Source organism: Petaurus breviceps, unplaced genomic scaffold (genome assembly GCF_028583685.1).
Source record: "Petaurus breviceps papuanus isolate PSGF00001 unplaced genomic scaffold, PetGlider_PUasm1.0 90847, whole genome shotgun sequence".
NCBI classification, from domain to species: Eukaryota; Metazoa; Chordata; class Mammalia; order Diprotodontia; family Petauridae; genus Petaurus; species Petaurus breviceps.
Window position 1 is genome coordinate 23,618,866 of NW_027187360.1, and position 24,992 is coordinate 23,643,857.

Sequence of the window (24,992 nt, forward strand, 5' to 3'; positions counted from 1 at the left end):
AAAAAAAGATTAAAATAAGCTGAGTCTTTATCCCAATCTGTATGGAGTCTCCTGAAATTTAGGGAAAGACAGAGGAAAATGATGACATGACAGGTGTAGATGGAAAAACTGGAGTCTCACAGATCTATTTAACCCCTTCAGAGAGAGAAGCCTACTTCTGTCTCCTTTCCCTCTACTGACTCCAACTTTGCCCATTACGTGCTCCTGTTATCCCAGGAGTCTAACGATGATCATGAAATCAGTGAATTGCAAAGTTTTCTTCCAGGCCCTGGGTTCCCAGGCTGCTGTCATTTGAGGGCTGTAGTATGAGTTGGGGCCAGATGTCAGGGTACTGTTGAACTCCCCAGCCATCTGCTCTGTACCTACTCATAGGCAGCTGAAAACAGCAAAGAGGGGGTAAGACCAGTGGACACTGGAATGGCAAAACTCAAGGTCAAGAGTTTTCCTCCTTTTTCTGCCCTTTAGGAAAAGTTCCAGCCCCAAGCCACTTAAAAGTAACTGAACTTCTGGGGGATGATGTCCGACTGGAGTGGGCTGCTGCTGCAGCTTCTGGTGTGGTGGTCTATCAAATCAAATGGATGCCCTTGGGTGAAGGAAAAGCTTATGAGGTACAAGTATAAGATGTGGGGTCCAGGTGGAAAACATTATGAGAACAGAATCTGAAAGATCTGTCTTACAAAGGAGACACAAGAGTTGCCCCTGCCCCAAACTGTCCAGTGACAGGAGGACCCACTGACAAAGTAGGTAACTCCCTGGAGCTGGCCAGACCCATCTCTGAAGGCTGAGCCCTTTGGCCAAGTATCTTTGATCTTAGACTATTGCTTCTCCTTCCCCAGAGAGTCAATAGAGTAGTGTCAGCATCTTTCCCTGGCCTAGACCAAATACACCAGGTTCTCTCAGCACACATGCTCTGCACAGGAGGAATTCAGCCCTAAAAACCAGGTACCTGCAGATCCAACATCTCTTAATTGGATAGAACTCTATGCACGTGCGCGCACGCACGTGCGCGCACGCATGCACTCGCCCGCGCACACACACACAATTAATCCCAGTGCCTGGGAGAATGTAATCTCTATCCCTTATTCCCTCTTTTTCTCTCACCACAGATTTCTGTCCCAGGGAACCTAGGCACTGCCACTTTACCTGGTCTAGGGAAGCATGCAGAATATGAGATCTCCATCTTAGCCTATTACAGAGATGGGGCCCGCAGTGACACAGTATCCCTCCGATATACTCCAAGTAAGTAATGAATTCCCCTTTTTGATCATTGAGGAGAGACTGCCCAAATAACACTAGAACCACAGCTCAGAGACTATGGTGTATTCATACTTGTATATAAAATATAACCAGAGACCTGTTGGAGCCAGCTCCTAAAGGCATAAAAGCCAGATATTAAATTTCCAGTGTGAGTATTTATACCTCCAAAATGGGCAAATGTTGCAAATCAGTACTTGATTTATTGTTTTGTTAATTGTCCAGACTTGATAAAGTGATAGAGAAAATGTTAATAATGCAGACTAAACTTAAAAGTACATCATGAATGCATATTTTTATAGAGTTGGTTGTTAAACTTTTACTAGCATGCCCCAGAATATACCAACCACCCCATGGTCATGGTGTGATGATCACCATTCTGTTATGTACTCCATTATACACACTAGTGGAAAAAGAGTAGGGATATGGATAATACAATACCTAGGAGAATCTCCATCATACACTCTCTTTTGATGATTGTGTAGTAATATAAACCAAGGTATGCTGGTAAATATTTAACAATCAAAATATATACTGAAAAAATATACTCTTGACACACTTTTAAGCTTAATCTGCATTATTAACCATCAATAGGGCAATACACTTAGCCTTGTACAGTATTTGCTAACTTTTGAGGTATAAATGCTCATACTGAAAATTAAATAATGGACCTCCAGAGCTGATTTGAACTGGCTCCAGCACATCCTTGAATATAATAATTATTGCTGTTGGACTTTGGGAGAGGCTATATGACCTCCCCTTCTCCTATACCAACCCTGCCTTAATCCCCAGTGACTCAGATAGCAAATTGAATGAATTTGCTATCTGATTTTTGGAAAAGTACAGGCAGATGTTTGAAAAGAAGGCTCTGATATTTTCTAGATGTGGTGGGAAAGTCAGTCTCAGGTTAAAATTAGTTTGTCAATTAATGAAATACTATACACAAATAATAAAATTTTGATTGCATCTTGGCAGAAAGTTTTGTCACTTACTCACTGCTTGACCTTGAGAAAGTCCCTTCCTTTCTTGGGGCTTCAGTTTCTTTCTCTGTTAAATGTGGGGTTTGTTTAGATCATCTCTATGGTCTCTTCCAGCTCTAAAGTTCAATGTTTTCCAAAAGGATCTTGTATAGTTTAGGAGGCCAAAAGGCTAATTTGTTCTAGGGCACTTAATTTACAATCTGGACTTTGCTCTAATGAATATGGCTGGTTTAAGGTCAGATTTTCCACTTAACCTGAGCATCAGGTGAAGCTTTCCCTGAACATGTAAGTGCTTACTCACACAGGGCACTTAGGAAAATAAGAAGAACCACTTTATCTGAAGACTGGTTCTTAGTCACTGGAGATGACAGAAGATGTTTAAAGACCTTCTCCCCTCAAAGGTTCTCTTAATTAATATTCTCTGCTTAATGGCTTCACTGGCCATGGAATGGATGTAGCACATGTGTAACCTGCCATCCTCTGACCCCTCTATTCCTTGGTCCCTGGAGGAAAAAATAATTGCAGTGGTTTTTCAGGAAAATCCCTTTGTCTGGGAGCCTAAAGGCACTACTGGTACTGGGGAGACAGAACCCTGATTCCAGCCTATGACACACAGGCTAGCCCATCAACTACAAGGGTTAAGACACTTCATTTTGTGTAAGTTCAGGTGGGTGGGCCAGGCACGTAATAATAGCAGGAGAGTCTCTCCAGAGATTGCCCTGGGATGGTTGGAGGTATTTGGAGATTTCTATATCACTGCTGGGAGTTTTGTGTCTTGTAATAAAATCACTTAAGGGCCAAGTTTATACATTCATTCATCAAGCACATACTGTATACAAAGCCCTGAGCTAAGAACCAAGATGGGTACAGAAAGGGAAAAAAATATAATCCTAGCCTTCTGGGAACTTGTCTATATATGTCACTTATCAAAAATCACACAGAGAGTTTGTCACAGAGCTAGAATTAGCACCTAAGTCAAGTTCTGCCATTAATTTTATGTGTGACTTTAAACAAATTGTTTCTGAGACTCCATTTTCCTATCTGCAAAATTATTACCTTTAAGGTCCCTCCTAGAGCTAACATTCTATGAGTCTATGAGTCTGGTTGGGAGGACAGGACACAGACATGTGAGAGTTAAAGTAACGTACTTCCAGTCATCCAGTTACAAAATCTCACTGCCTTTCTTGACTCTTCCCTGCCACTTATTTTCTACAACTAATGAAATATTTCGAATATCGTTGATTCTATCTCCACATCATCTGTTCCCTACTCAGATGACCATCACCCTAATTCAGTCCCTAATCACCTCCTGCTTATATAATGGCTCCCCTAATTAGATTCCTAGATTTCTGATATGCAACAGAGTATGGATTGATTCTTTGCTGCTTGTGCTAATTTTGGCCTAACAATTAACCCCAAGAAAATAGAGGTTCTCCACCAGCCAGTGCTGCACCATCCATATGTGGAACCATCAGTTAGAGCAAATGGGGAAATTTTATATACTGTAGATAAGTTCATTTACCTTGGCAGTATACTTTCCAAGGATGTACACATAGATGATGAGGCTGACATAAGCATTGCCAGAGCTAGCACAGTGTTTGGGAGGCTCCAGAGGAAAATGTGGGGGAGAAGAGGTATTAGGCTACTTACTACACTAATGATTTGAGGGAGAGGGAGAAGGAAAGTATTAACAATTATGAGCATCAAGAAAGGCTTCTACAGAGCCATTGTTCTGACTTCATTGTTGTGTACCTGTGTAACATGGACGATATACCAACACCATGCCAGGAAAGTGAATCGCTTTCATTTGAATTGCCTTAGAAAGATTCTAAAGACCAACTGGCAAGATGAGGTACTGGACACTGAGGTCTGTTCTCAAGCTGAAATGACAAGCAAACTCTATGGCAGAAAGTGCAATTCCGGGCTGGCCATGTTGTTCAAATGCTAAACATAAATTTGTCTAAAAATCTATTATATGGAGAACACACCCACACAAGGCAGGCACTCATATGGAGGTCAGAAGATACAAGGTACAAGATACAAGGACACAGCTATAGGGACACTCTCAAAGTCTTTCTGAAGAGCTTTGGAATTAATTATGAGACATGGGAGACACAGGACCACCCAGCATGCTGTGCTTTCATCAAAGAAGGAAGGTGCTGTACTCTATGAACAAAGCAAAAGTGCAATAGCTCCAAAGAAATGTGAGATGTGCAAATTTAGAGCCATCTCTATTCCAAATGTTCATATGGACTATTTGTACCTAACATGTGGTAGAGCCTTGATCTGATCAGTCATAGTGGGGCACAGCTGGTCCTTTTCTAGCATGAAGGACAATCGCCTAATGAGATTCCAATCCATTTTCCACCTAGTTGCTGATGACATCTTCCTAAAGCACAAGTCTGACCATCTCACTCTGCTCAAGAAGCTTTGGCAGTTTCCTGTTGGCTCTAGGATAAATACACACTCCTCTGTTTGCCCCTTCACAGTTAGAATCAGGGATAAGACTATACAATTGGAATTAGGCAGAATAATTGCCAAATACTTCTCAACCCTTCCTATCAAAAGTCTTGGATAAACTCATTCACCAAACAGCATGAATTAAATGTGAGACCCTTCTTTTGCATTGAAAAATAGGAGATGGAAGAGGGAAATACTTAATGAAAATGAATGAATAATGGCAATATTTGCCTTATTAAAAATCCTTCATGCACTCTGCATTCCAGTCAAACCAGTTTACCTCCTTGCCTGCTGTTTCCTGAACCCAACATTGCATTTCTGACTTCATGCCTGTAACGAACTCCCTTCTTTCTCACCTTTACTTCTGGGTACCTTAGCTACCTTCAATGCTGAGCTCATGTGTCATCTCCATAGGAAACCTTTCTTGATCCTCATAATTGTTAATACTCTCTCCTTCTCCCTCTCCCTCAATTCATCAAGAATATATTAATCAGGCAGTATAATGTCATGATTACAGAGCTGGCCTCAAACTGGGAAGACCAAGGTTCCAGGTCTGCCTCTGACACATACTGGCTGAGACTCTGGGGAAGACAATTAACCTCTCTGCTCTAGGTAGCTCTGAAAGTAGGATGTAAATTGCATAGGAAGCATAGACCTGACCATAGGGAATACGATCAGCTGAGTGTTAGTGTACCAAAGAAGTAACACGTTCAGTCCATTTACCATTTTTATCTTCTCCTTTATTATATCTCCCAATAAAGTGTAAGCTCCTTGAGAGCAGGAACTATTTCATTTTTGTCTGATTCCCAGGTGCTTAGAACAACATCCTACCTACACATACTAAGTGATTAATAAATGTTTGTGGAATTTGATTGAATCAGAATATCACAACAATATATGATTAAGTGAAGGGGTGATCATAATGGGCGGGAGTAATCAGAAAAGAACTCACGGAGAGGGGACTTAAGTTTTAGGGGACTTAAGTTTTAGTTTGTGGGATGGCAATAGGCATGAAGAAGCGCATTCTAGGTGGAAGGAACTGCATGAACAGAATGGCACAGAGGCAGAAACAAGCAGTTCAAAGGATAACCTAATAGATTTTCTTAAATCAAGGTAAAAACAGTTTTCTTTTTCCCTGCCCCCCACTATCCTACTTCCTGTGTAGTCCACATCTCACTGTCCCATGCTCTTTCCATAAGATTGATAAAATGAGCCCATGTCCCTTAGTGACCTTTGCCATCTCTAGGCAGCCCCATCCTCCTTTTCCAAGGCACTGTATTCTCTGCTACAGTGAGCAGGAATCCACCCTTGAACCTTGTACTAGCCTCAGAGACTCCCAGCAGCCTCCGGATCCTCTGGACACCCCCTAATGACAACGTTCTGCACTACAGACTCACCTATGCCCTGGCCTCTGGCTCTGGCCCTGAGAAAACAGTTAAGTCCAGGACTGAATTCAACTGAGGTACCATTAGGGTGGCCAGTTCATTCTACTTTATAGAGCCCCTTTATACTGAATCCTAAGATAGGAGATAGATGGTATCTCATAGGGGGTGGGGAAGAGACGTGTGGGATGGGGAACAGATGTGGGGAGAAATGGAGATACTGCCCTGTCCTTGATGATAGGTATAACTAGTCTGTGGAAAGAGAAACAGTCCTACCCTGGGGGGTGGAGGTGGGGACTAGTCTGAAGAAAGAGTCACAGTTCTGCCCTGGGGTGGAGTGAGTGGGGTAGGGATTAGTTTGAGGAAGAAAACATAGCTCTACCTTTAGGGAGTCCTTAATGTGAGGGAGAAAGTGCATAACTGAACAAAGAGAACATTTTCAAAGCAATATATAAATTAGTAATGATGAACAGAATGGAGAGAGACATGTCCTTGCTTGGATGACAGAAATTCTTTCTGCTGGTCCCTGTAGATCATAGTTCCTGGCCCAGAGAACCATGTGACACTTCCTTTCCTGCTCCCTGGAACCAAATACAAGGTTATGGTTTCAGCTGTCTACAGTCTGGGAGAGAGCAATGTCATTTCTGCCATAGGAAGGACTGGTAAGTGCACTAACCTTATTTCCAGGCAGAGTGATCAGTGGCTGATGAGCAGTAATCAATCCTGGCATTGTACTAGAACAGTACTTTTAACTTCTTTCTAAGCCTAATCATATGTCAGGTCTTGTTTGATCTTCCCAACGGTCCTGTGAAGTGGGGCAGGACAGGAATGATTATCCCCATGTCAAAGATGAACTAATCAAGGCTTCAAAATATTAAATTATTTTCTTTTGGTCACAGAGCTGGTAAGTGGTGGAGGCAGACCTCCTGATCTCTTGACTTTGGAGCCTAGGGCCTTATCTATTATGCCAGGTTTAAGTTTGCCTTTAGCATACTCTATTTTCTCTTGATGAACCGCTGGCTCCCATCGCCCTAATCCTGCCACAGCTTTTCCAGTGAGGGAGGAAAGACTTCGATATTCTCATGATGTGGAGGACTGAGTAGTTTCTTTCCAATGGTGTCTTCATTTTAAGACAGAAACTAGGAGAGCTTTACCATAAGAAATGAATGCTGGAAATTTAGCTGTTATGAAAAGGCCAGAGGGAGAAATCATTAGCTATGTTTGTAGGAGGGAGGGCCCAAAATGTTGTTTTCATTCATGTCTTTTTCCATATCTTTTCCATCATGTCTGACTCTTCAAGATCCCATTTGGGATTTTCTTGGCAAAGATACTAGAGTGGTTTGTCATTTCCTTCTCCGGCTCATTTTACAGATGAGGAAACTGAGGCAAATAGGGTTAAGTGACTTGCCCAGGGTCACATGGCTAGTAAGTGTCAGAGGCTAGATTTTGAACTCAGGTCTTCCTGACTCCAGGCCCAGTGCTCTATCCACTAAGCCCCTTAATTGCTCTTACTAGTGCCCCCATATTAATTCAAGTTGACAAACATTCATTAAGCACCTTCTTATTTGCCTATCACTGTACTAACAAACAAAAGTCTCTTTGTTTTTAGTTTTCTTTGCTTTTAGTCCTCTTTCTCTCAAGAAGTTGAAAATATAATGGAAGAGATAAAATGTAAACAACTATGTCCAAATAAAATATAGACAGGACAAATTGGAGGTAATCTCAGAGAAAAGGCACTATTATGAGGGGCGGGGGTGGGGGGAGTTGTAGGAAAATCTTGCAGAAACTGAGATTTTAGCAGAGAATTGAAGAAGGCCAGGGAAAACAGGAGGCAGAGCTAAGGAGGGAGACATTCCAGGCATGGAGGACAGTCAGTGAAAATTCCAGAGCCTGGAAATTGAGTGTCTTAGGGGAGGAACAGCAAGACCAGAATCACTGGATTGCAGAGTACTCAGGAAAAGAGTAAGGTATAAGAATACTAGGTAGAAAGGGACCAGGTTATTAAGGGCTTTAAAAGTCAAACAGAACATTTTATATTTGATCCTGGAGGTAATGAAGAGTCCCTGGAATTTACTGAATAGAGGGGTGACATGATCAGAACTGTACTTCAGAAATATCACTTTGCTAGCTGAGTGGAGGTTAGACTAGAGTGGAGAGAAACTTGAGACAAGAAGACCAAGCAGCAGCCTATTTAGTCTGAAACCGAGGGGTTGAGGGTCCAGACCAGGGTGGTGGCAGTGTTAGAAGGGAAAAGGGGCTATATTACTATATGTAGGTAGTCACCTAGTCACACTGTATCTGAGCTTCCCAGCCTCTCCTTTTTGCTTGGGCAGCTTTCCATGTTATCTGATTATCTCCTACCTCCATCTGATAATCTGTTTTGGATGAACTCCAGCCTGTCCATGTCCCATTTAAATGGGAAGACTGGTATAATTATATTGACCAAGTTTGGTCCCAAAGAGCTGAAAAAAAGCATAACTCCTTTTTCTTCTTTCCAGAAGTGGAGAACTATTAAGTGACTTTGCCAGAGTCTCCTTATATCTAAAAATAAGTTAGATAAAAAAAAAAAAACATGATCTAGTGATTGTAAACTATGTGTACAATATTCAGTGCTGGCGGTCCCGGCCATGAGCGGATAGGTATGTTCAATTATCTGTTTTGGAGTATCTCCAGTGATTTTTTGGATCGCTCAGTCCAACTTGCATCTAGTAATCTTTTCATTTACACTGTTATCATTATATAGATTGTTACCTTGCTTATCTTTATTAATTCTGCATCAGATCATGCAACTCTTCCCATGTTTCTCTGAATTTCCTATAGTTTTCACTTCTTGTCATACAAAATATTCTATTGCATTCATGTATCATATATATATATATTCATGTATCATATATATATATATATATATATATGTCATCTTCTAGTCAATGGGCACTTATTTGGTTCCAAAACATTTTCCAGAAGCCAGACCATGGCAGCTAGAAGCCTCATTCTATAGAAGTAACTGTTTGCTGTGTCCAAATTACCAGATGCTGCAGATGTAGCAACCACACTTTATGAGGAAACTTTAAGGTCCAGTTGGGTGATTATATTGGTGGCTGTGAAAGTGATTGAGGAAACTGAATCTACAATAACCCTTGACTTTTCAAGGACACCTGAGATTTCATGCTTCCCTGGTCCCCAACTCTGTCAAGTTCAATGTCTGGAGAATTAAAAAGCAAAGAAGAGCTATTCCTTGAAACAGGACTAATTGGCCCTTTTGCCCTTTCTTATATACTCCTATAATTTCAGAGTTGAAAGAGTCCTCAGATGTCAATCTAGTCTTTCTTATCACATACAAGGATTGCCCCAATAGCATCCCTGACAAATGGACATTCAGGCTCTGCTTGAACACCCAGAGAAATGGCAAATATATTGCTTAATAATACAGCTCACATAATGGTTACCCAGCTTTGCTTGGTAGAAAGTTTTTCCTTATATTGAACAGAATCCTGTCTCCCTGTAACTTTCACTCTACCTTCTGAAGTCAAGAAGATTAAATCTAATCCCTCTTTCACTTGCCAGTCATTTCCATATTTGCCAGTCATTTGCATATTTGGAGATAGTGACCAAATGTCCCCTGAGTCTTCTCTTCTTTAGGCTAAATCCCTCTAATTCCCTTACCCATTTCTTATAAGATGCAGTATCCAGTTCCCTCTCCATTCCAGTTACTCTTTTCCAGATGCTCTCCAGTTTGTCAGTGATCCTCTTAAGATGTAGTACCTAGAACTGAGCCCAATATGCCAGATTTGTTCTGACTGGGAAGAACAGAAGAACTCTTTTTTGCTCATCTTATTCTAAATGCTAGATTTCTGCCAAGCAAAATGGTATAAGTAGAGACAGCCTTATACATAGACAGAACAGAACATTGCTATGAAATCTGAATTAAGGCGTTAATATGCTCTCACCTTTCCTACCTGAAACTACTTTAACAGACCTTACTTTCCACAATGAGAGATGAGGCTCAGAATGTGGACCAGGAGAAGACTGACTCCAGCTTTTTCATATATGTGACTGAGATTGACAGTGGGTTCAAGAGTGGATTTTAAATTCCAGAAGTGCCCAACTGGTCTGTCTTATGAAGTAGTGACCTTGCCATCACTCAAAGTGTTTGAGAATAGATTGGATATACACATGAGGCAGAAGTTGTGGAAGTATATGAAAGGAATCTGGAGAAGATATTTAATACCTGAGTGACCTTGGCCTCAATATCCCTCCCCATCATTAAAGCGAGGAGTTTGGGGGCAGCTAGGTGGCACAGTGAATAGAGCACCGGCCCAGGAGTCAGGAAGACCTGAGTTCAAATCTGGCCTCAGACACTTAACACTTATTAGCCATGTGACCTTGGGCAAGTCACTTAACCCCAACTGCCCTGCTTTCCCCCTCCAAAAAGCAAAAAACCAAAACAAACAAATAAAGTGAGGGGGTTGGATCAGGTTATCCCTAAGGTTTCTTCTATCATTCTGTAATCTTGAGTTATATCTTGAGACCAAGATTTAATTAGGCATGGATATTTTTTCCTTTTTTTTTTTTTTAATGAAAACAGTAGATGACTTTCATTTTCACCAAAGTAGTCTTTTCTCTGTCTCGCTACAATTCCACCCAAAGGTTCCCTCTCTGGTTCCAGAAGAATGGATTATTTCAGGAGGAATGGACTTGGAAGACTCATTCTTTGGCTGAAGTCTAAAAAAGTTGACAGCTCTCATTTATGTGGAAGAAAGGATCTAGGATAGGAATAATCCCCAAATGACTAACATTTAGTTTTAGAATTTACAAACAGTCTCAGGGCAGAACACTCTTTGGGTAGATGTAATTTGGCTCTCACTGACCAGATCAGCACTGGGGTCAATAACCTAGGACCAGCTGGTTGGTAGAGTAGGAAAAACCTGTAGACAGTCTCCCATTTGTGGATAACTGAGAGTAGTCTATGTATAGGGAATAAGTTTCATTTCAGAAAAAAATCCTCATCTCTTTAAGGAACTGCTAGGTATATATTCTGGGTCTAATATTTTCTGTGTGACTATAGGAAAACTACTAAACCTCTCTGATCTTCAGTTTCCTCCTCATGATAAGTTACATTTACACATGAAATTGGTCTGAGGTTGGTATTTCCTAAACTCTAGGAATATGAGTTCCAAATTACTGTCCCAGGACCTCCTCATGACAATTCTGGGGCTGATGCACCTGGACTTGATGGGCTATAAACTTGCTTTACTAAATACCTTTTCTCTTTGTCTCTTAGCGGCTTGCCCAGCTCTCCATGCCAACAGTTCTCTGCCAGGTACGGAACCTGTTTATGTCTTATTCCCAACTATGCCTTAGTAGTTGTACTAAGCTCTGATCTCTCAGACTCATACTCCCTCTCATTCTTGTTCCCCTACCCACAGCATAATCCTAGTATCTCTATTTCCTCCTCCTCCTCCTCCTTTTTCTTCTCTCTCTTTCTCCTTTTATTCCATAGAATCTCTATTTCCTTCTCCTCTTCCTACTCTTTCTCCCTCTTTTCTCTCTTTTCTCATTCCCTTCCTCCTCTCCTCTCCTCTCTTGTGTCTGACTTTCTTTATGTCTTACACACACACACACACACACACACACACACACACACACCCTGCCCTGTGTGGAATTTTATATCCAATCTTCCTCTTACTAAAGATGTCGAATATATAATGGCTATTAGAATCAATAGAATGGTGGGGGTAGGAGTAGGGGGAAAGGGTATTTTGAAGAGGTTCTTTTAAAACAAACTTACTCCTTTTCTAGGCTTCAAGATAGCTGGCTATTACCCCTTGCCTTCTGGAAGCTCTGATAAGCCAGAAACATGAATTCAGATTTCACCGTCTACTTTATACCAATTAATATCTGAAATGAGGAGTGAGTCAGAGTGCTTTGATTGCCAGCTAAGACAGAGGAAAACCAGCTAGGGTGGTGTGATTGGCTCATGGTGGAAGGAAGAAACCTCTGAAAGTCCTGATAGGACTCTAGAGAGTGAGAAAATAAGTGACATAAAGAGCCAGGAATGGAAACACAATTTTGATGGATTAGAAACTTCTGTGATATATGAAATAAGACAGGGAGAGGTAAAAATGACTTTCCTTCCAAGCCTTACAGAGTTTACAGATATTTCTCCTTTCTGACAGTGCAATTGGTGCCATGTTAGGAAGGAAAAACTTATTACTGATCTCTTTAAAATACACACACATACACACAGGCTTATTAAACTTCTGCTATGGCAGAGGAATATGTTTTTCTCACTGTAGGAATCTCATACTGGTAATTCTATCTCTTGGGTCTCCCTAGATGGGGAGAGGAGGGAACTAGGATGATTGTCTCTGAAGTGGTTCTAGGCCCTTTTAATGCTTATGGACTAAGGCATTGGGTGATGGTGTGAGGGTAGAACAAGGACTTAGGAACAGGTGTTGAGTGGCTCCAAGCTCTGAACAGGCAGCTCCGTAGGGCTCGGTTCATATTCATAGGGCCTTAAAGGTGACGTATTACTTAGAAAGAACACAGCCACTTGGAGAGTGGCAGCTTGTAGTAAGAAGACAGAAGAGAACAGGGAGGGCTCCAGGTTATGTCTGCACCTACACAAACCTGGTACACGCTAACATCATACATATTAACACCACTTGGGTCAGGGAATGATCATAAAAATTAAAGGCAAAGAATAAACAATTTAACAATTTTTAAACCTTGTCACCAAGGGGATTCTCAATCTGTCTCTCTCTTCTTCCTGTCTCTCACTTTTTCTCTGTCCTTTTTCTCTTGTCTCTCTTTATGTCCAGGCCTCTCTCTTTTTCTCTCTTGCATCCTCCTTCTCTCTGTCCTTCTCTGCCCTACTGCCTGTCTCTGAATCTCTCTCCACATTCCTTTCTCCCTTTACTGTCTCTCTCTTTCTCTTTGTTTTTTCCCTTCTCATTCATCATTTTCTGAACGTTCCAGGATTTGACATGATGGAGGCTTTTGGCCTGGTGGAAAAGGAGTATGCCTCCATCAAAGGGGTCTCCATGGAGCCCGCGATCTTCAGTGGAACTCGTACCTATACACTCTTCAGAGATGTCCAGCTGATGCGTCGAGCCAGGTAGGACTGAGGCAGGATGATACAGTGGAGAATGGGCTGGATTTGAAATTTGTTAGGGGACCTGGGTTTGAAGCCTGGTTCTGCTGCTAACTATCTGTGATCTTGGGCAAATCACTTAATCGCAATAAGCCTCAATTTTCTCATCTGTAAAGCAAGGGGGTTGGACTAGATGACCTTCTGAAGTCACCTTGCTTTCTGCTTTATATGTGATTCTATGATCCCATGATCCTACTTCAAGGGACTTCTCTATGGGAAATGCCTGGGGCCAAGAAACCTGGGCCTTTCAAACTTTCCCACCTAGCAGAGTCCAAATGTGGAGAGTTTAGTACAACACTTCCTGAAGTGACTCCTGAGCTTCAAAAAGACCATTATCCACCCCCCCCACCCCCCTGAATTCTGCCATGGTCTTTTGCCACCAATTAGTGAAGCTGTAACATACATAGTCCAGCTGTTCTGTCCTCCCCACTCCTAGGTTACCAGTACCCTGATAGGAGTTGTCCCTAATATCTTTCCTGGGTTGGGGGTGTCTGTCTTTGTGTTAATCTAGTGAAATCCATCCAGCTGCCCTCCCCCCGGAGCACACCATCAGCTTTCTCCTCCGTGTGCTCCCAGAGACACCTAGAGAACCCTTTGCGCTGTGGCAGATCACGGATGAGGCCTTCGAGCCCCTTCTTGGAGTTACCCTTGATGGTATTATTTTGGGGTTCCTAGAGGGGCAGGGGCCCAAGCCTATAGATAACTCCACCTAGATATTGTTTCCTCAATCACCCTAAGCAATTAATTTGTGAACTGAAACTCATGAGAAGAGAGCTGCTTGAGTAGCTGTGGAAAGCTGGGCAGGCAGTAATTTCATATTTTGAGAGTCCACTAAATAATTGCTGTTAGCTCTTAATTATATGTTATGTGCATTATCCACTGAAAGTTTTTAATTCCAGGCTGGTCTCTCCCTGTCATTCCCAACTCCTGTCACCCTAGGCAGACATCTGAGTTACCTCTTCCTTAACTCCGACCACCTCCCCCAGCCCACCTCTTTCCAGCACTACCATCTACCATTAATTAGGAGTCAGATATATCAGTTGATACTTTGCCCCCCACTCCCACCCTGTGTCAAACATAATTAGGGAGGTGAAACCATTATTTTTAATGTGTCATTCAGTCTGAAGACAAATATTTGTGACTTTTGAATTAGTTACTGTTTTAGCAATATTACCTATTTGAACAGATAAATGAGAGTTGCCTGCAAACTTACCGTTTGCCTCTCTCCCCAAATTGTGAACACCTTCTCCACAATGACAGTGCATTTTGAGGAGCTAGTTTGGGAGTGGCTTATGGCCCCTGAATTCCATTCCTGGTAATAGACTATGGGTGAAAGGTATGTCCAGTTTGGGTCATCTGCTCTGTCATCATCTGATTTTTTTCCCCCTACAGCTGGCAGAAAGTCCCTGACCTATTTCAATCGTGACCACAAGGCTGAGTTGCAAGAAGTCACATTTGATTTGCAGGAAGTGAAGAAGATATTTTATGGGAGTTTCCACAAGGTTCTAACTTTGAAGAGGGTCACAGCTTGTTTTTGGCACAGGCCACTTGGTTCTTAGTCCTTTGCCATCCTGTCCCCTTGCTATAGGCCCAATTGTTTCTGACTTTGCCTTGCCTGAAACATTTCCCATACTGCATTTCTAGAGAACTTTTCACTTTTTGCTCACATCTCTGTACATTTTATGTAAATCTTCTGTCTTCATTAACTAAATGCTTTACTGAATGGGGCACGACCAGGGCGGGGGTGGGGAGGGGGAGGGTTAATTATCTGGCAAAGCCAGGGCTAGGATTCTGGACTCCTGAGAAGAAAGAACACTGGGCTACAAGTTAGAACTGGGCTCTTGTCCTGGCTCTGTTATCCATTAGCTTTGGGGCCTACAACAAGCTACTTCCCAGGCTGGGTCTGTTACCCCTCTGTACAATGACCAGTCTGGATTAGATCAAGGATTCTTAATCTTTTTTTGTATTGTGCACTCTTTGGGTAGGCTGATAAAGCCTATAAATCCCTTCTCAGAGTGATTTTTTTTTAATTAAAGGAAATGCTAAGTTTCAGTTAGAAGTTAGTGTAAATACAGGTGTAAATTTTCCTCCAACTGAGTTCAAAGACACTGTGAGATCTATTCACCACCCTGGATATGAGGGTTAAGAACATCTGAATTAAATAATCTCAAAATTCTTTGATTTAATTAAAGTCAGTTTAACTATGTGTAAGGCATTGTTCTAGATATTGGAAACACAAAATAACACAAAATTAAACTAAATGATACAAATTAAAATATACTCTTCCTTTAAAGAGCTTATAAGTCTACTGGATGATATGACACATATACAAAAAAAGTAAAAAAAAATTGAGGACAGAGAAAACACTAAAAATTGGGAGGATCAGAGAAAAGTCTTCAAGAGAAGGTGGCACCTAAGCTGAGCCTTGATGAAGCTAGACTTTCTGGGAGTTGTAAGGTCAAGATGAGGAGAGCTTACTCTGGGTATGGGGAACAGCTTTGGCAAATGAGCAGTGGCTGGAAATGGAATACTAAATGTGGGTAGCAGCTGGCCAAGAGCAGAGAGATCACAAAGTGAAAGGTAGTGGAAGCCAGATTGTGAAGGATCTGAAAGGCCAGGATAAGGAGCCGACATTTTATCCTAGAGAGAAGAAAGACTGGGAGATTTGTGAGTTGAGGAGTGACATAGTCAGCCCTGTGCTTTGGGAAGATTGTTTTGGCAATTGTGCAAAAGATAAATTCTGGAGGGGAGAGTGGCAGCAAATGACCTATTCCAAGGTTAAGACAGTAGTGCCAAAGAGAGGTCATAAAGGGAGAACCTGAAAGAAGGCTGTGGCTCTGTGAGTTGAGAGGACGAATACAAGAAACTGTATCTCCAAGACTTGGCAAGTGATTGGATACAGGCTGGGAGTGTGCAGAGACAGAGAGGGATGAATTGAGGGTGGCTCCAAGGTTATGAACCAGGATGACTAGAAGGAGGGTGAGAATCAGCAGAAAATGGCAGTTTGGCAGAGATGTAATTTTAGACATGCCACATCTGAGATCCCTGCAGATTATCCAAAAAGAAATCTAGGAGGCAGAAGTGATGCAGCCCTTGAGGTGGCTAGGTGGCACAGTGAATAAAGCACCAGCTCTGGTGTCAGGAGGACCTGAGTTCAAATCTGGCCTCAAACACTTAACACTTTCTAGCCGTGTGACCTTGGGCAAGTCACTTAACCCCAATTGCCCTTCCAAAAAGCAAAAAAAAAAAAGAAGTGATGCAGTCTACCCCACTTCATATTGAACCCTGTGTTGCAAGAAAAACAATTAAACAAATCTTAAACAATAAATGTATCTGACAGTATGCTGACCATTTGACTTTAGTGGTCTCCACTCTTCTGAAGAGAGGTATTTTGCTGTACCTCAGTTCATACAAATCTTCCCTTGCTTCTCTGAATTCCTTGTATTTGCCTTTTCTTTCTCCATAACAATCCCCACATTACATTGATGGTAATACTGTGGCCATTCCCCAATCCATGGGTAAGTGATTTCACGGTTAAAAGACAACTGGTAGCCTTGGAGAGAGCAATTTCAGCAGAATGATGACTTGAGAAGACAGATTGTAAAGGATTGAGAAGTGAGTAGGTCATGAAGAAGTGGAGACAGCAGGGGTTGATGCTTCTTTCTATGAGTTTGTCAGTAGAAAGAAGGTGTGATGTAAGATGACGTTGAGGGGATGGCTTTGTAAGTATTATTGCCAGTATGGATTGTCATTAGCCTTGGTTGCTTCTCAGGTGGTAACACTTTCCCTTACGCTTGAAGGTAAAGGGCTTCATTCTTTGGACCTGGTGGGTGATCTTTGCCAATCAGAGTTTCCCTTTCTCTATTCACTTCCTCTGGCCCCTACAAAGCACTGGGACCAATAGTGCTTAGCTCTCTCCTTGGCAGGTACATGTGGCAGTCAGTCGCACCAAGGTCAAGCTCTACGTTGATTGTCGGAAGGTCACAGAGAGATTGATCAACGAGGCTGGGAGTCCATCAACTGCAGGATTCGTTATGTTGGGGAAACTAACCAAGACCAGGGGCCCCCGGAGTGGCTCAGCAACTGTAAGTTCGGGTTAATTTCCTTTCTTGTTAAGGCTGTGGTCAGCGGGAAGGCAAGCTTGGCTGACTTCATGGCTTTGCCTAAAGCTCATATCCTGGTTCAGTCTAGGCTGGCCATCTGTCCAATCAATGTCCAACACTTATCTCACTGCCATCTTTGTTGCATTCCCAGTTCCAGCTCCAGGCCCTGCAGATTGTTTGCAGTGATACTTGGGCCGAAGAAGACAGATGCTGTGAGGTCCCTGCTCTGGTATGATGATAACATGCCTTCATTCCCTGCCCTATTCATTGACTCATTCATTCATTCATTCATTCATTCATTCATCTCCCCATTTGTTTAGTCATTTAACAAACATTTAATAAGAACCTACTATGTACAAAGCTTAGTATAATATATAAATGATGAATAAGGTATGGTCCCAGTCCTCAAGGACTTTATAGTCTATAAAAAAAGTCAAATGCATGAATAACAGAATGTGGTAAAGATCATAAGAAGGGAACAAATAAAGTGCTGTAGGGGTTCAGAGACAAGAGAGGTCATATGCAATTGAGAGGGGTGGTAGGAATCAGGAAGTTTTCACAAAGGAGGTTTCATTTGAGCTAAAGAAAGAATACAATTGTTGTGTGTGGAAGAGTAGAACTTGGAGACACTTACTCACTTAGCGTCTCCTGATAGTCAGGACAGTCACTCCAAGACAGGAAGGCAATGCTGGAGTGGGGTATCCTGGGCTAGAAAAGATTTTTTTTGTCCCCTTCAATTTGCCAAACTGCATATATGGTGACCTTAATTCATTAGGTTCTAGGCAAATGTGTGTAAGTGGACAAATATATTTCATGTCTTTTCAGAGAGATGCAGAAACCTGCCCTGCCCTGACTTCTGCCTGCACTTGCTCTTCAGATCAGCCTGGCCCTCCAGGGCCTCCAGGGCCCCCTGTAAGTTCACCTTTTCCTTCCTTATTATATGACCACAAACACCTGTCTGACCCAGAAGGAAAATTTCGGGGGAAACCATACTCTGTCCCAGCAATGGGAACATCCAGAAATGGCCCCCCTTAATCCTATGAGCATTTGGCTGGTTCCCAGAATCTGACCCCAGTCTCAGAAATGGGCTTGGCCATCTTGTAGTCATTAGACCCTCTCCCCTCTCTCACTTTTTCTACCCTCTCAGGGCCAGATGGGCCTGAGATCACTGAGGATTTCACAACACAGGGTAGAAGGATGTCAGACCTCTGTCCTTTCCATGAAGCTGGCTTAGAAAATATGGGTCAGGTTCTGTCACTGTAAAAACTGTTACTAAGTTTGTTCAATGAGATTTGAGTTCTCTGAGTCCTTGTCCAATGGTCCACTAGAGGAAAGAGCATGGGACTGGGAATTAGAGACCTAGGTCCTGTCATGGAATCTGCCACTGACAAACTGATGACAGAAAACAAGTCATTTAGGATCCTGGATCAGTACACCCAATGGTTAAATGAAGAAGTTGAACACCATCACCTCTGAGGCCCCTTCCCAGCCCTAACAGCCATCAGTTCTATGATATGGGACATGGTAGAAGGAATGCTGATACAACAAAGCATCCTGGACATTTCATCATGTCCGGATTTGACCAGGAAGAATCTTTACTGTGGAGTTACCTTGACCCCCTATCAGGTATAAAATCATATTTATTTCAAAGTTTCCATCTTTCAGCATTTAAAATGGACCCAGGTCAGATATTAGTACAAGACCAATCTATTTCCCAGATTGAAATACATTTACTGTGGCCAGACAGCCCAATCTCTGAACACATATTTTGCTACATGATGGTAATGTGGTGACCCCATTAGCAATATCTACAGCAGGCCCAGATGCTTGGCTGGCCTAACTTCACTGAGCATGTTGTTCCCTGTATTCATCTTTGTCTTCATATTTCTAAAACTTTTATTTATTTTTAGAATTTAAATCTGTTTTCTTTCCCTCTTATCTCCCTCTCCAAAATGGAAAAAGAAAAGAAAAACAAAACCCTTGTAACACATATGTATAATCAAGCAAAACAAATTCCCACACTGGTCATGTCCAAAAAATATATTATCTGATTATCTTTGCACAGATCAAAGCCTTAGGACTGGGCTTAGGGGGCATGGAGATAGCGAAGTGAAAGATTGTCTTGATTAGCAATATATTACTTATTTCCTAGAGGCCCGGGTGTGGGGGGAGGGGGGGGGAGGCAGGCAGCCTTTCCAAGGCACTGTTTTCCCCAAGCTTCCTTCATGTAAAGGCTCATGTTAGGGGAAAAGTAAGCCCCTTCCTTAGCTTTCCTTCCCTCTCCATTCAGGTAGATTCTGTGATTTATTAGCTAAGATTCCCTCTCTAGTCTTTGCTCTGTGGATAATTGGGATGCAGATAAAGAAGGGTTAGGGATTAGAGATTAGGTCTGGGATTTCTTTGTTATAGGGAATTTTCTATAAAGATTACCTTTCTTATAAGGTAAAGAAACTTCCACCAATAGCACTGGTTAGTGTTTATACTACAATTAAGTCTTAGAGAATTGCTAAAGCACTGAGAAGTTAAGTGACTTGCCCTAGGTCTCATAGTCTGTATATGTCAGAGATAGGATTTGCATCTGGGTCATTCTGTCTTTAAGGCCATCTCTATCCACTCAGTGACACAGAAAATGAAAGAAAAGGAAAATTTTAGATCTGTTTGGTGGGGAGTGGTTGAATTAATGTCAGCCAACTATACTTTTCCAGATTCAACCCCAACTGGCCTCTGTGAAAGGTCTCCTCAGGAAAGAAAGAGAGAGAGAGAGACAGATAGAGACAGAGACACAGAGAGAGAGACAGAGACAGAGAGAGAGAGACAGACATAGAGAGACAGAGATGGAGAGAGACAGAGAAAGACTGTGATGAGAGAAAATGATGGAGAAAGTGAGGAGTGACTCTAGTGATTAGGACAGCTCTTTGGCTGGAGTTGGACTCATGCCTAATGAGCAGAGCGCCTCATTAAACCCCCTCAATCCAAATCCCAGGACCAGCCGCTGTTTCATAATGACCCACAGATTAAAGCCCTGAGCATTTCTGCAGCACCTGGGCTGGACAAGGGTGAGCTTCCACTCAAAGACTGGACTCTCCCTGCCAGAACTTGGATCAATGGAGTGCCTATCTCATCCTGCCTTACCTGGGGGATTCTTGGGAGATGGCTCTGAAGAGACTGTTCCCATCTTAAATACAACTCCACTGTGACCCAGAATACCTATAGAAACTAGGTTCCTTTGGGCATTGATCTTTGTTTGAAATGCCTGTTTCCAGGGTTCATGATACAAAATAGTTCATGAAGTCCAACATATCTATAACAGCACAGAATGACGCATCTTCCCTTGGAGATCAGCAAGTCTAGCCCCCTCCTTTTACAGAGAAGGAAATAAAACCAGAGATGGGGGTTGTCCAAGGTCACATAGTGACAGAATCACAACTAGAACTCAGCTCTCTTGAGTTCAGTCCAGGGCTCCTTCTCCTTCCCTATCCTTCCTCTTGTCTGGAACATTTCACTACAATTAATGGACTACTGGGACAAGACAAAATATGGTAAATATGCATTACCTCCTCCTCTCCCTCAGCCCTGAAATGAGAAGCCTCTTTGTATTCCCCTGCCCTGCCTGGTGGCTCCCACAAGACTTCTAGCTGGGCTCTGTTGGGACTTGGGTGGTTTTTATCAGAAGGGATGATTTGTGCCTAGAGGGGTTGATTATGCAGGAAAGAATGAGGATGAGCTATGATTTATCTCATTCCCCAATGAAGGGTGGGTGATACACACAGGTTCTGGATTTGCTGGCAAGGCTGATTTTTGTACTTCTCCAGGGCACCCCAGGGAGGAGAGGCATCCAGGGGGAGCAAGGGACTCCAGGACCTAGAGTAAGTAAGTCATTAAACTCTGGCCTCTGGGATCCCCAGAATCTTCACATAAAACTTCTACCCAGTGCCAGACTGTCAAGGAAGCACCAGTCAGCAGAATGTTCTGCTGCAGGGGCTGGGATGGGGGTGGGGAAGCCTCTCTTGAGAGAAGGAGGGAGGGAAGGGGAAGGAGACACAGTTCCACCGAACTAATTAACTTTGATGATAACATTACTACCAACACCCAGGGATGCAAGGCAGCCGAGCTTAAGGGATAAGGAATTAAAGAAGGATCCATCTCTCTGTTGGGGAAATTCTGTGCTCCCCACCTCATGATCATGCTCTCCCCGATAGTGAATTCTCAAGTCTGTAGAAAACCAATTCAAACTTCAGAGCTTTCATGAATACTAATCTTCGTGGCTAGGGCAGACGCAGTTTGGAAGCAGAGCCCTCCTTCCCCAAACCCCTTAATAATGATAAACTGGGGCCATCCACCCACCCTGATGTTCTAGAGGGGGAATGGGGGAACGTCTCATGTATGAGAGGACAAGGATGCTAGAAATAGCAGCTTCAGGGGAGGAAGAAGACAAGGAGGAGGAAAAAAGGGCTAAAAAGTGAGGGCTAAAAAGAACTGGAAACTCATATACATACAGTTGTAGCATACACTCAGCACTACAACTCCCAGAATCAGGGATACTGGGGTTAGCTACTGGCAATAATACCCCCCACTCCATCTTATTCTTCTGAGAAGAGGTCTAGTGGTTATCAGACTGCCAAAGGGGCACATGATCAAAAAATGTGAAGAATCCCTTGCTCTAAGGTTTTTCTTTATGTTCATTGTCATAGATGTCATCTCTGTGTGTAAGGGTAGGGATGGAGAGAGGGCAGGACAAAGTGTGATTGATTTTCCCCCAGGGCTCTGCATCCCCCCCCACAAAAAAATTGCCCCCCATCCCATACCACTCAGAGATTCTTTTTCATTCATGGTGCAATGGAAAAAAGGAGGTGGATTTGGAGTCAGAAAGTCTAAATTCAAATCCTGACTCTTCTACCTGTGGATGTCAAACAATTTACTTTCTCTGTTCTCAGTTTCTTCATTTCTAAAATGAAGATGTTAGACTTGATGGTCTTTATTTTAAAAAATTAATTATCTATTTATTTTTAGTTTTCAACATTCACTTTTTTAAGATTTTGACTTGTTTCCCTCTCCCTCCTCTCCTCTTTCCCCAAGATGGTATGTAATCAGATATAGGCTATAATGTTAACATAATATTTTAATATAATATTAAACATATTTCCCATGTTGTGAAAGAAGAGTCAGAGCAAAAGGGAAAATCATGAGAAAGAAAAAAACAAGAAAAGAGAGCAAATAGTCTGCTAGGATCTACATTCAGATTCCATAGTTCGTTCTCTGGATGTGAATAGCATTTTCCATAATGAGTCTTGGAGTTGTTTTAGACTATTGTCTTAGAGCATTGCTGAGAAGAGCTAAGTCTAATAAGGTCCTTCATCACACAATATTGCTGTTACCATGTACAATGTTCTCCTGGTTCTGCTCACTTCACTCAGCAGATCTGATGACCTTTAAATAATCTTCCAATGTGAAATCTTTGTTCTCTCCATTGCAACCATGATTCCCAAGATGGCTTTCCACTATAATCCTATGAGCTCTTCAGGAATAGTCCCTGCCTACACACAAAAAGGCCTGGGATGGGCCAGTATATTATATTCATTCAATTTCCCAGGCCAACCAAAGCTTGGAAACTTCTGTGAATTCAAGCAACACACATTTAGCAAATGTGTCCAGTGTCCAGTGAGTTTCACTGTGAATTAAGGATAAATTTCCCATGCTCTGGTCTCTCACCAGGCTCTGCTCCTCTCTCTAGAAAATAAGCTCTTGCCACAAGATGTCAGCTCTTCTCCCTCCTGGTTGTACTGGTCAGAACCAATTCCATTTCCCGTCAATTCCTTGTTGAGAGTGAAGTAGGAAAATGACAGTGAGGGATAAGGAACCTCTTAGCACCTTCAGCCGGCTCCCTGGAACTCAGTAGACCATACGTGACTAGGATTATAGACTTATATGATCACAGATGTAGGGTTAGAAGGGAGTTTAAAGACTATTTAGTCCAACTTCCTCATTTTATAGATAAGAAAACTGGGGCACAGAGAAGTTAAGTGACTTGCTCAAGGTCATATAGGTGCCAAATGGCAAAGTTAGTGCTTTTTCTGCCTCCTGTCCTTGCTTGTGAATCTAAACCCTCCTGGCATCAAGTCATCCAGGATCCCTACAACATGGTAGATGTTGGATTGTCCTGGAAGATAGATGCAGTGATTATCATCCCTATCTAACCCTTGTCCCAAAGCCCATTTATCCAAATTACAGCAAAACAAAAATCAGAGAGGTTATATGCCAGACAATAAAGCACAAAGGAACTCTTCCATTGGGAGTGAGATAGCTCAACCAAGAGAGAATGTCCTTGATCTCAACCAAGGGGAAATTCCCCAAAGTCTCTATAGTAGCAAGATGAGAGTAAGGACATGATAGAAATTGCCAGTTTCTCTCGTGGCTTCCTAGTCTTTTTCTTCAGGAACCTGACGTGGGATTGACCTCTTCCATCTTCTCTATTGAAGCTGGAAGCCAGGAGCACCCAAATGATGGGACTCCAAAAGAGGACTAACTGAAGAACTAAAGCTCTCTCCTCTTGAAAACTTTATCTTTCTCCTCATGCAGGGGAAGGCCTTTATCTCCATCAATGAGGAGAGAGTCACATACCAATGAACTTTGGGACAGGGTTTATACCCATTCTACAGATGATGAAATTGAAGCAAACAGGTTAAGTGATTTGCCCTGGGTCACACAGCTAGTACAAACAGAGCTTGGCTTTGATTGGATCATAGGTTGGAAGCTTTTGAGGGTTTATTGCAGAATCAATGAGAAAAGATGTGGCTTCATCTTTCATCTCCTCTCTGTCCTTAGGGAGAACCAGGTCCACCAGGACAGACTGGACCAGAGGGCCCTGGAGGTCAGCAGGGGTCACCAGGGACTCAAGGTCTCACCGTTCAGGGACCTGTGGTAGGTAATTCTTCCTTCTCTCTTCCTCTTCTCTTAACCCCCTTATAAAACCACCTATGTCTATTTCTCAACCTATTGATTAATACTTTAGGCATATAAAATTAGCGTCAAGGGAAACTGTAGGAAGGGGTCCTATTGTTTTGTTCCTGTGCAGGGTCCACCAGGGGTCAAAGGTGAGAAGGGGGACATTGGACATCCAGGCTTACAGGTACTGTGTACAAAATGGTGCTTTGTCTGGGCACTGGGCTAGGGAAGATGGGAACCTTTCTTATTACCATGAAGTATATTTCCCAGAAAGTCTAGAACTTTCAAAGAAGGCATTTGACCCTTAAAGAGTCCAGGGACCCAAGGACTTCTTCCTCTACACTCATATTCTGAGGATTTCCTCCTACAGGGCCACCCTGGCCACCAAGGACCACCTGGGAGACATGGCCTCCAAGGTCCAAAGGTAAAAATACTTTTGACACATAGAGTGGTTCCCCAAAACATCCTACCAAGCCAAGAAATGAAGTATCAAAGTATGTGTTATGTAAATGCATATGTGCCTGAGTGGTGAGTGTGTGTGTGTGTGTGTGTGTGTGTGTGTGTGTGTGTGTGTCCAAGGATCTTGACCTGGCTCTCCTCTCTACCCCTTAAGGAACAGTTACCCATACTCAATTTCAGGCCTAATCCTAAAACCTTGATTTTTATTTCTAGGGAATGAGGGGATTTGAAGGCACAGCTGGCTTCCCAGGACCTCCTG

The 24,992-nt window shown here is 42.5% G+C and overlaps 1 protein-coding gene across 1 annotated transcript in view; it reads left to right on the forward strand.

Annotated features, from left to right (window-relative positions):
• The window catches only part of COL20A1 (collagen type XX alpha 1 chain), a 114,169-nt gene that overhangs the window by 76,326 nt on the left and 12,851 nt on the right, over positions 1-24,992 (forward strand). Inside the window, exons 22-37 of the mRNA XM_069072596.1 lie at positions 466-608; positions 1,107-1,239; positions 5,986-6,128; positions 6,609-6,738; positions 11,358-11,396; positions 13,055-13,193; positions 13,741-13,883; positions 14,622-14,731; positions 17,156-17,314; positions 17,484-17,561; positions 18,158-18,244; positions 21,145-21,198; positions 24,155-24,250; positions 24,405-24,458; positions 24,645-24,698; positions 24,947-24,992. The exon at positions 24,947-24,992 is cut by the window's right edge and continues 17 nt beyond it. Coding sequence (XP_068928697.1) covers positions 466-608; positions 1,107-1,239; positions 5,986-6,128; positions 6,609-6,738; positions 11,358-11,396; positions 13,055-13,193; positions 13,741-13,883; positions 14,622-14,731; positions 17,156-17,314; positions 17,484-17,561; positions 18,158-18,244; positions 21,145-21,198; positions 24,155-24,250; positions 24,405-24,458; positions 24,645-24,698; positions 24,947-24,992 — 1,608 coding nt within the window. The remainder of the gene's footprint in view (positions 1-465; positions 609-1,106; positions 1,240-5,985; positions 6,129-6,608; positions 6,739-11,357; positions 11,397-13,054; positions 13,194-13,740; positions 13,884-14,621; positions 14,732-17,155; positions 17,315-17,483; positions 17,562-18,157; positions 18,245-21,144; positions 21,199-24,154; positions 24,251-24,404; positions 24,459-24,644; positions 24,699-24,946) is intronic.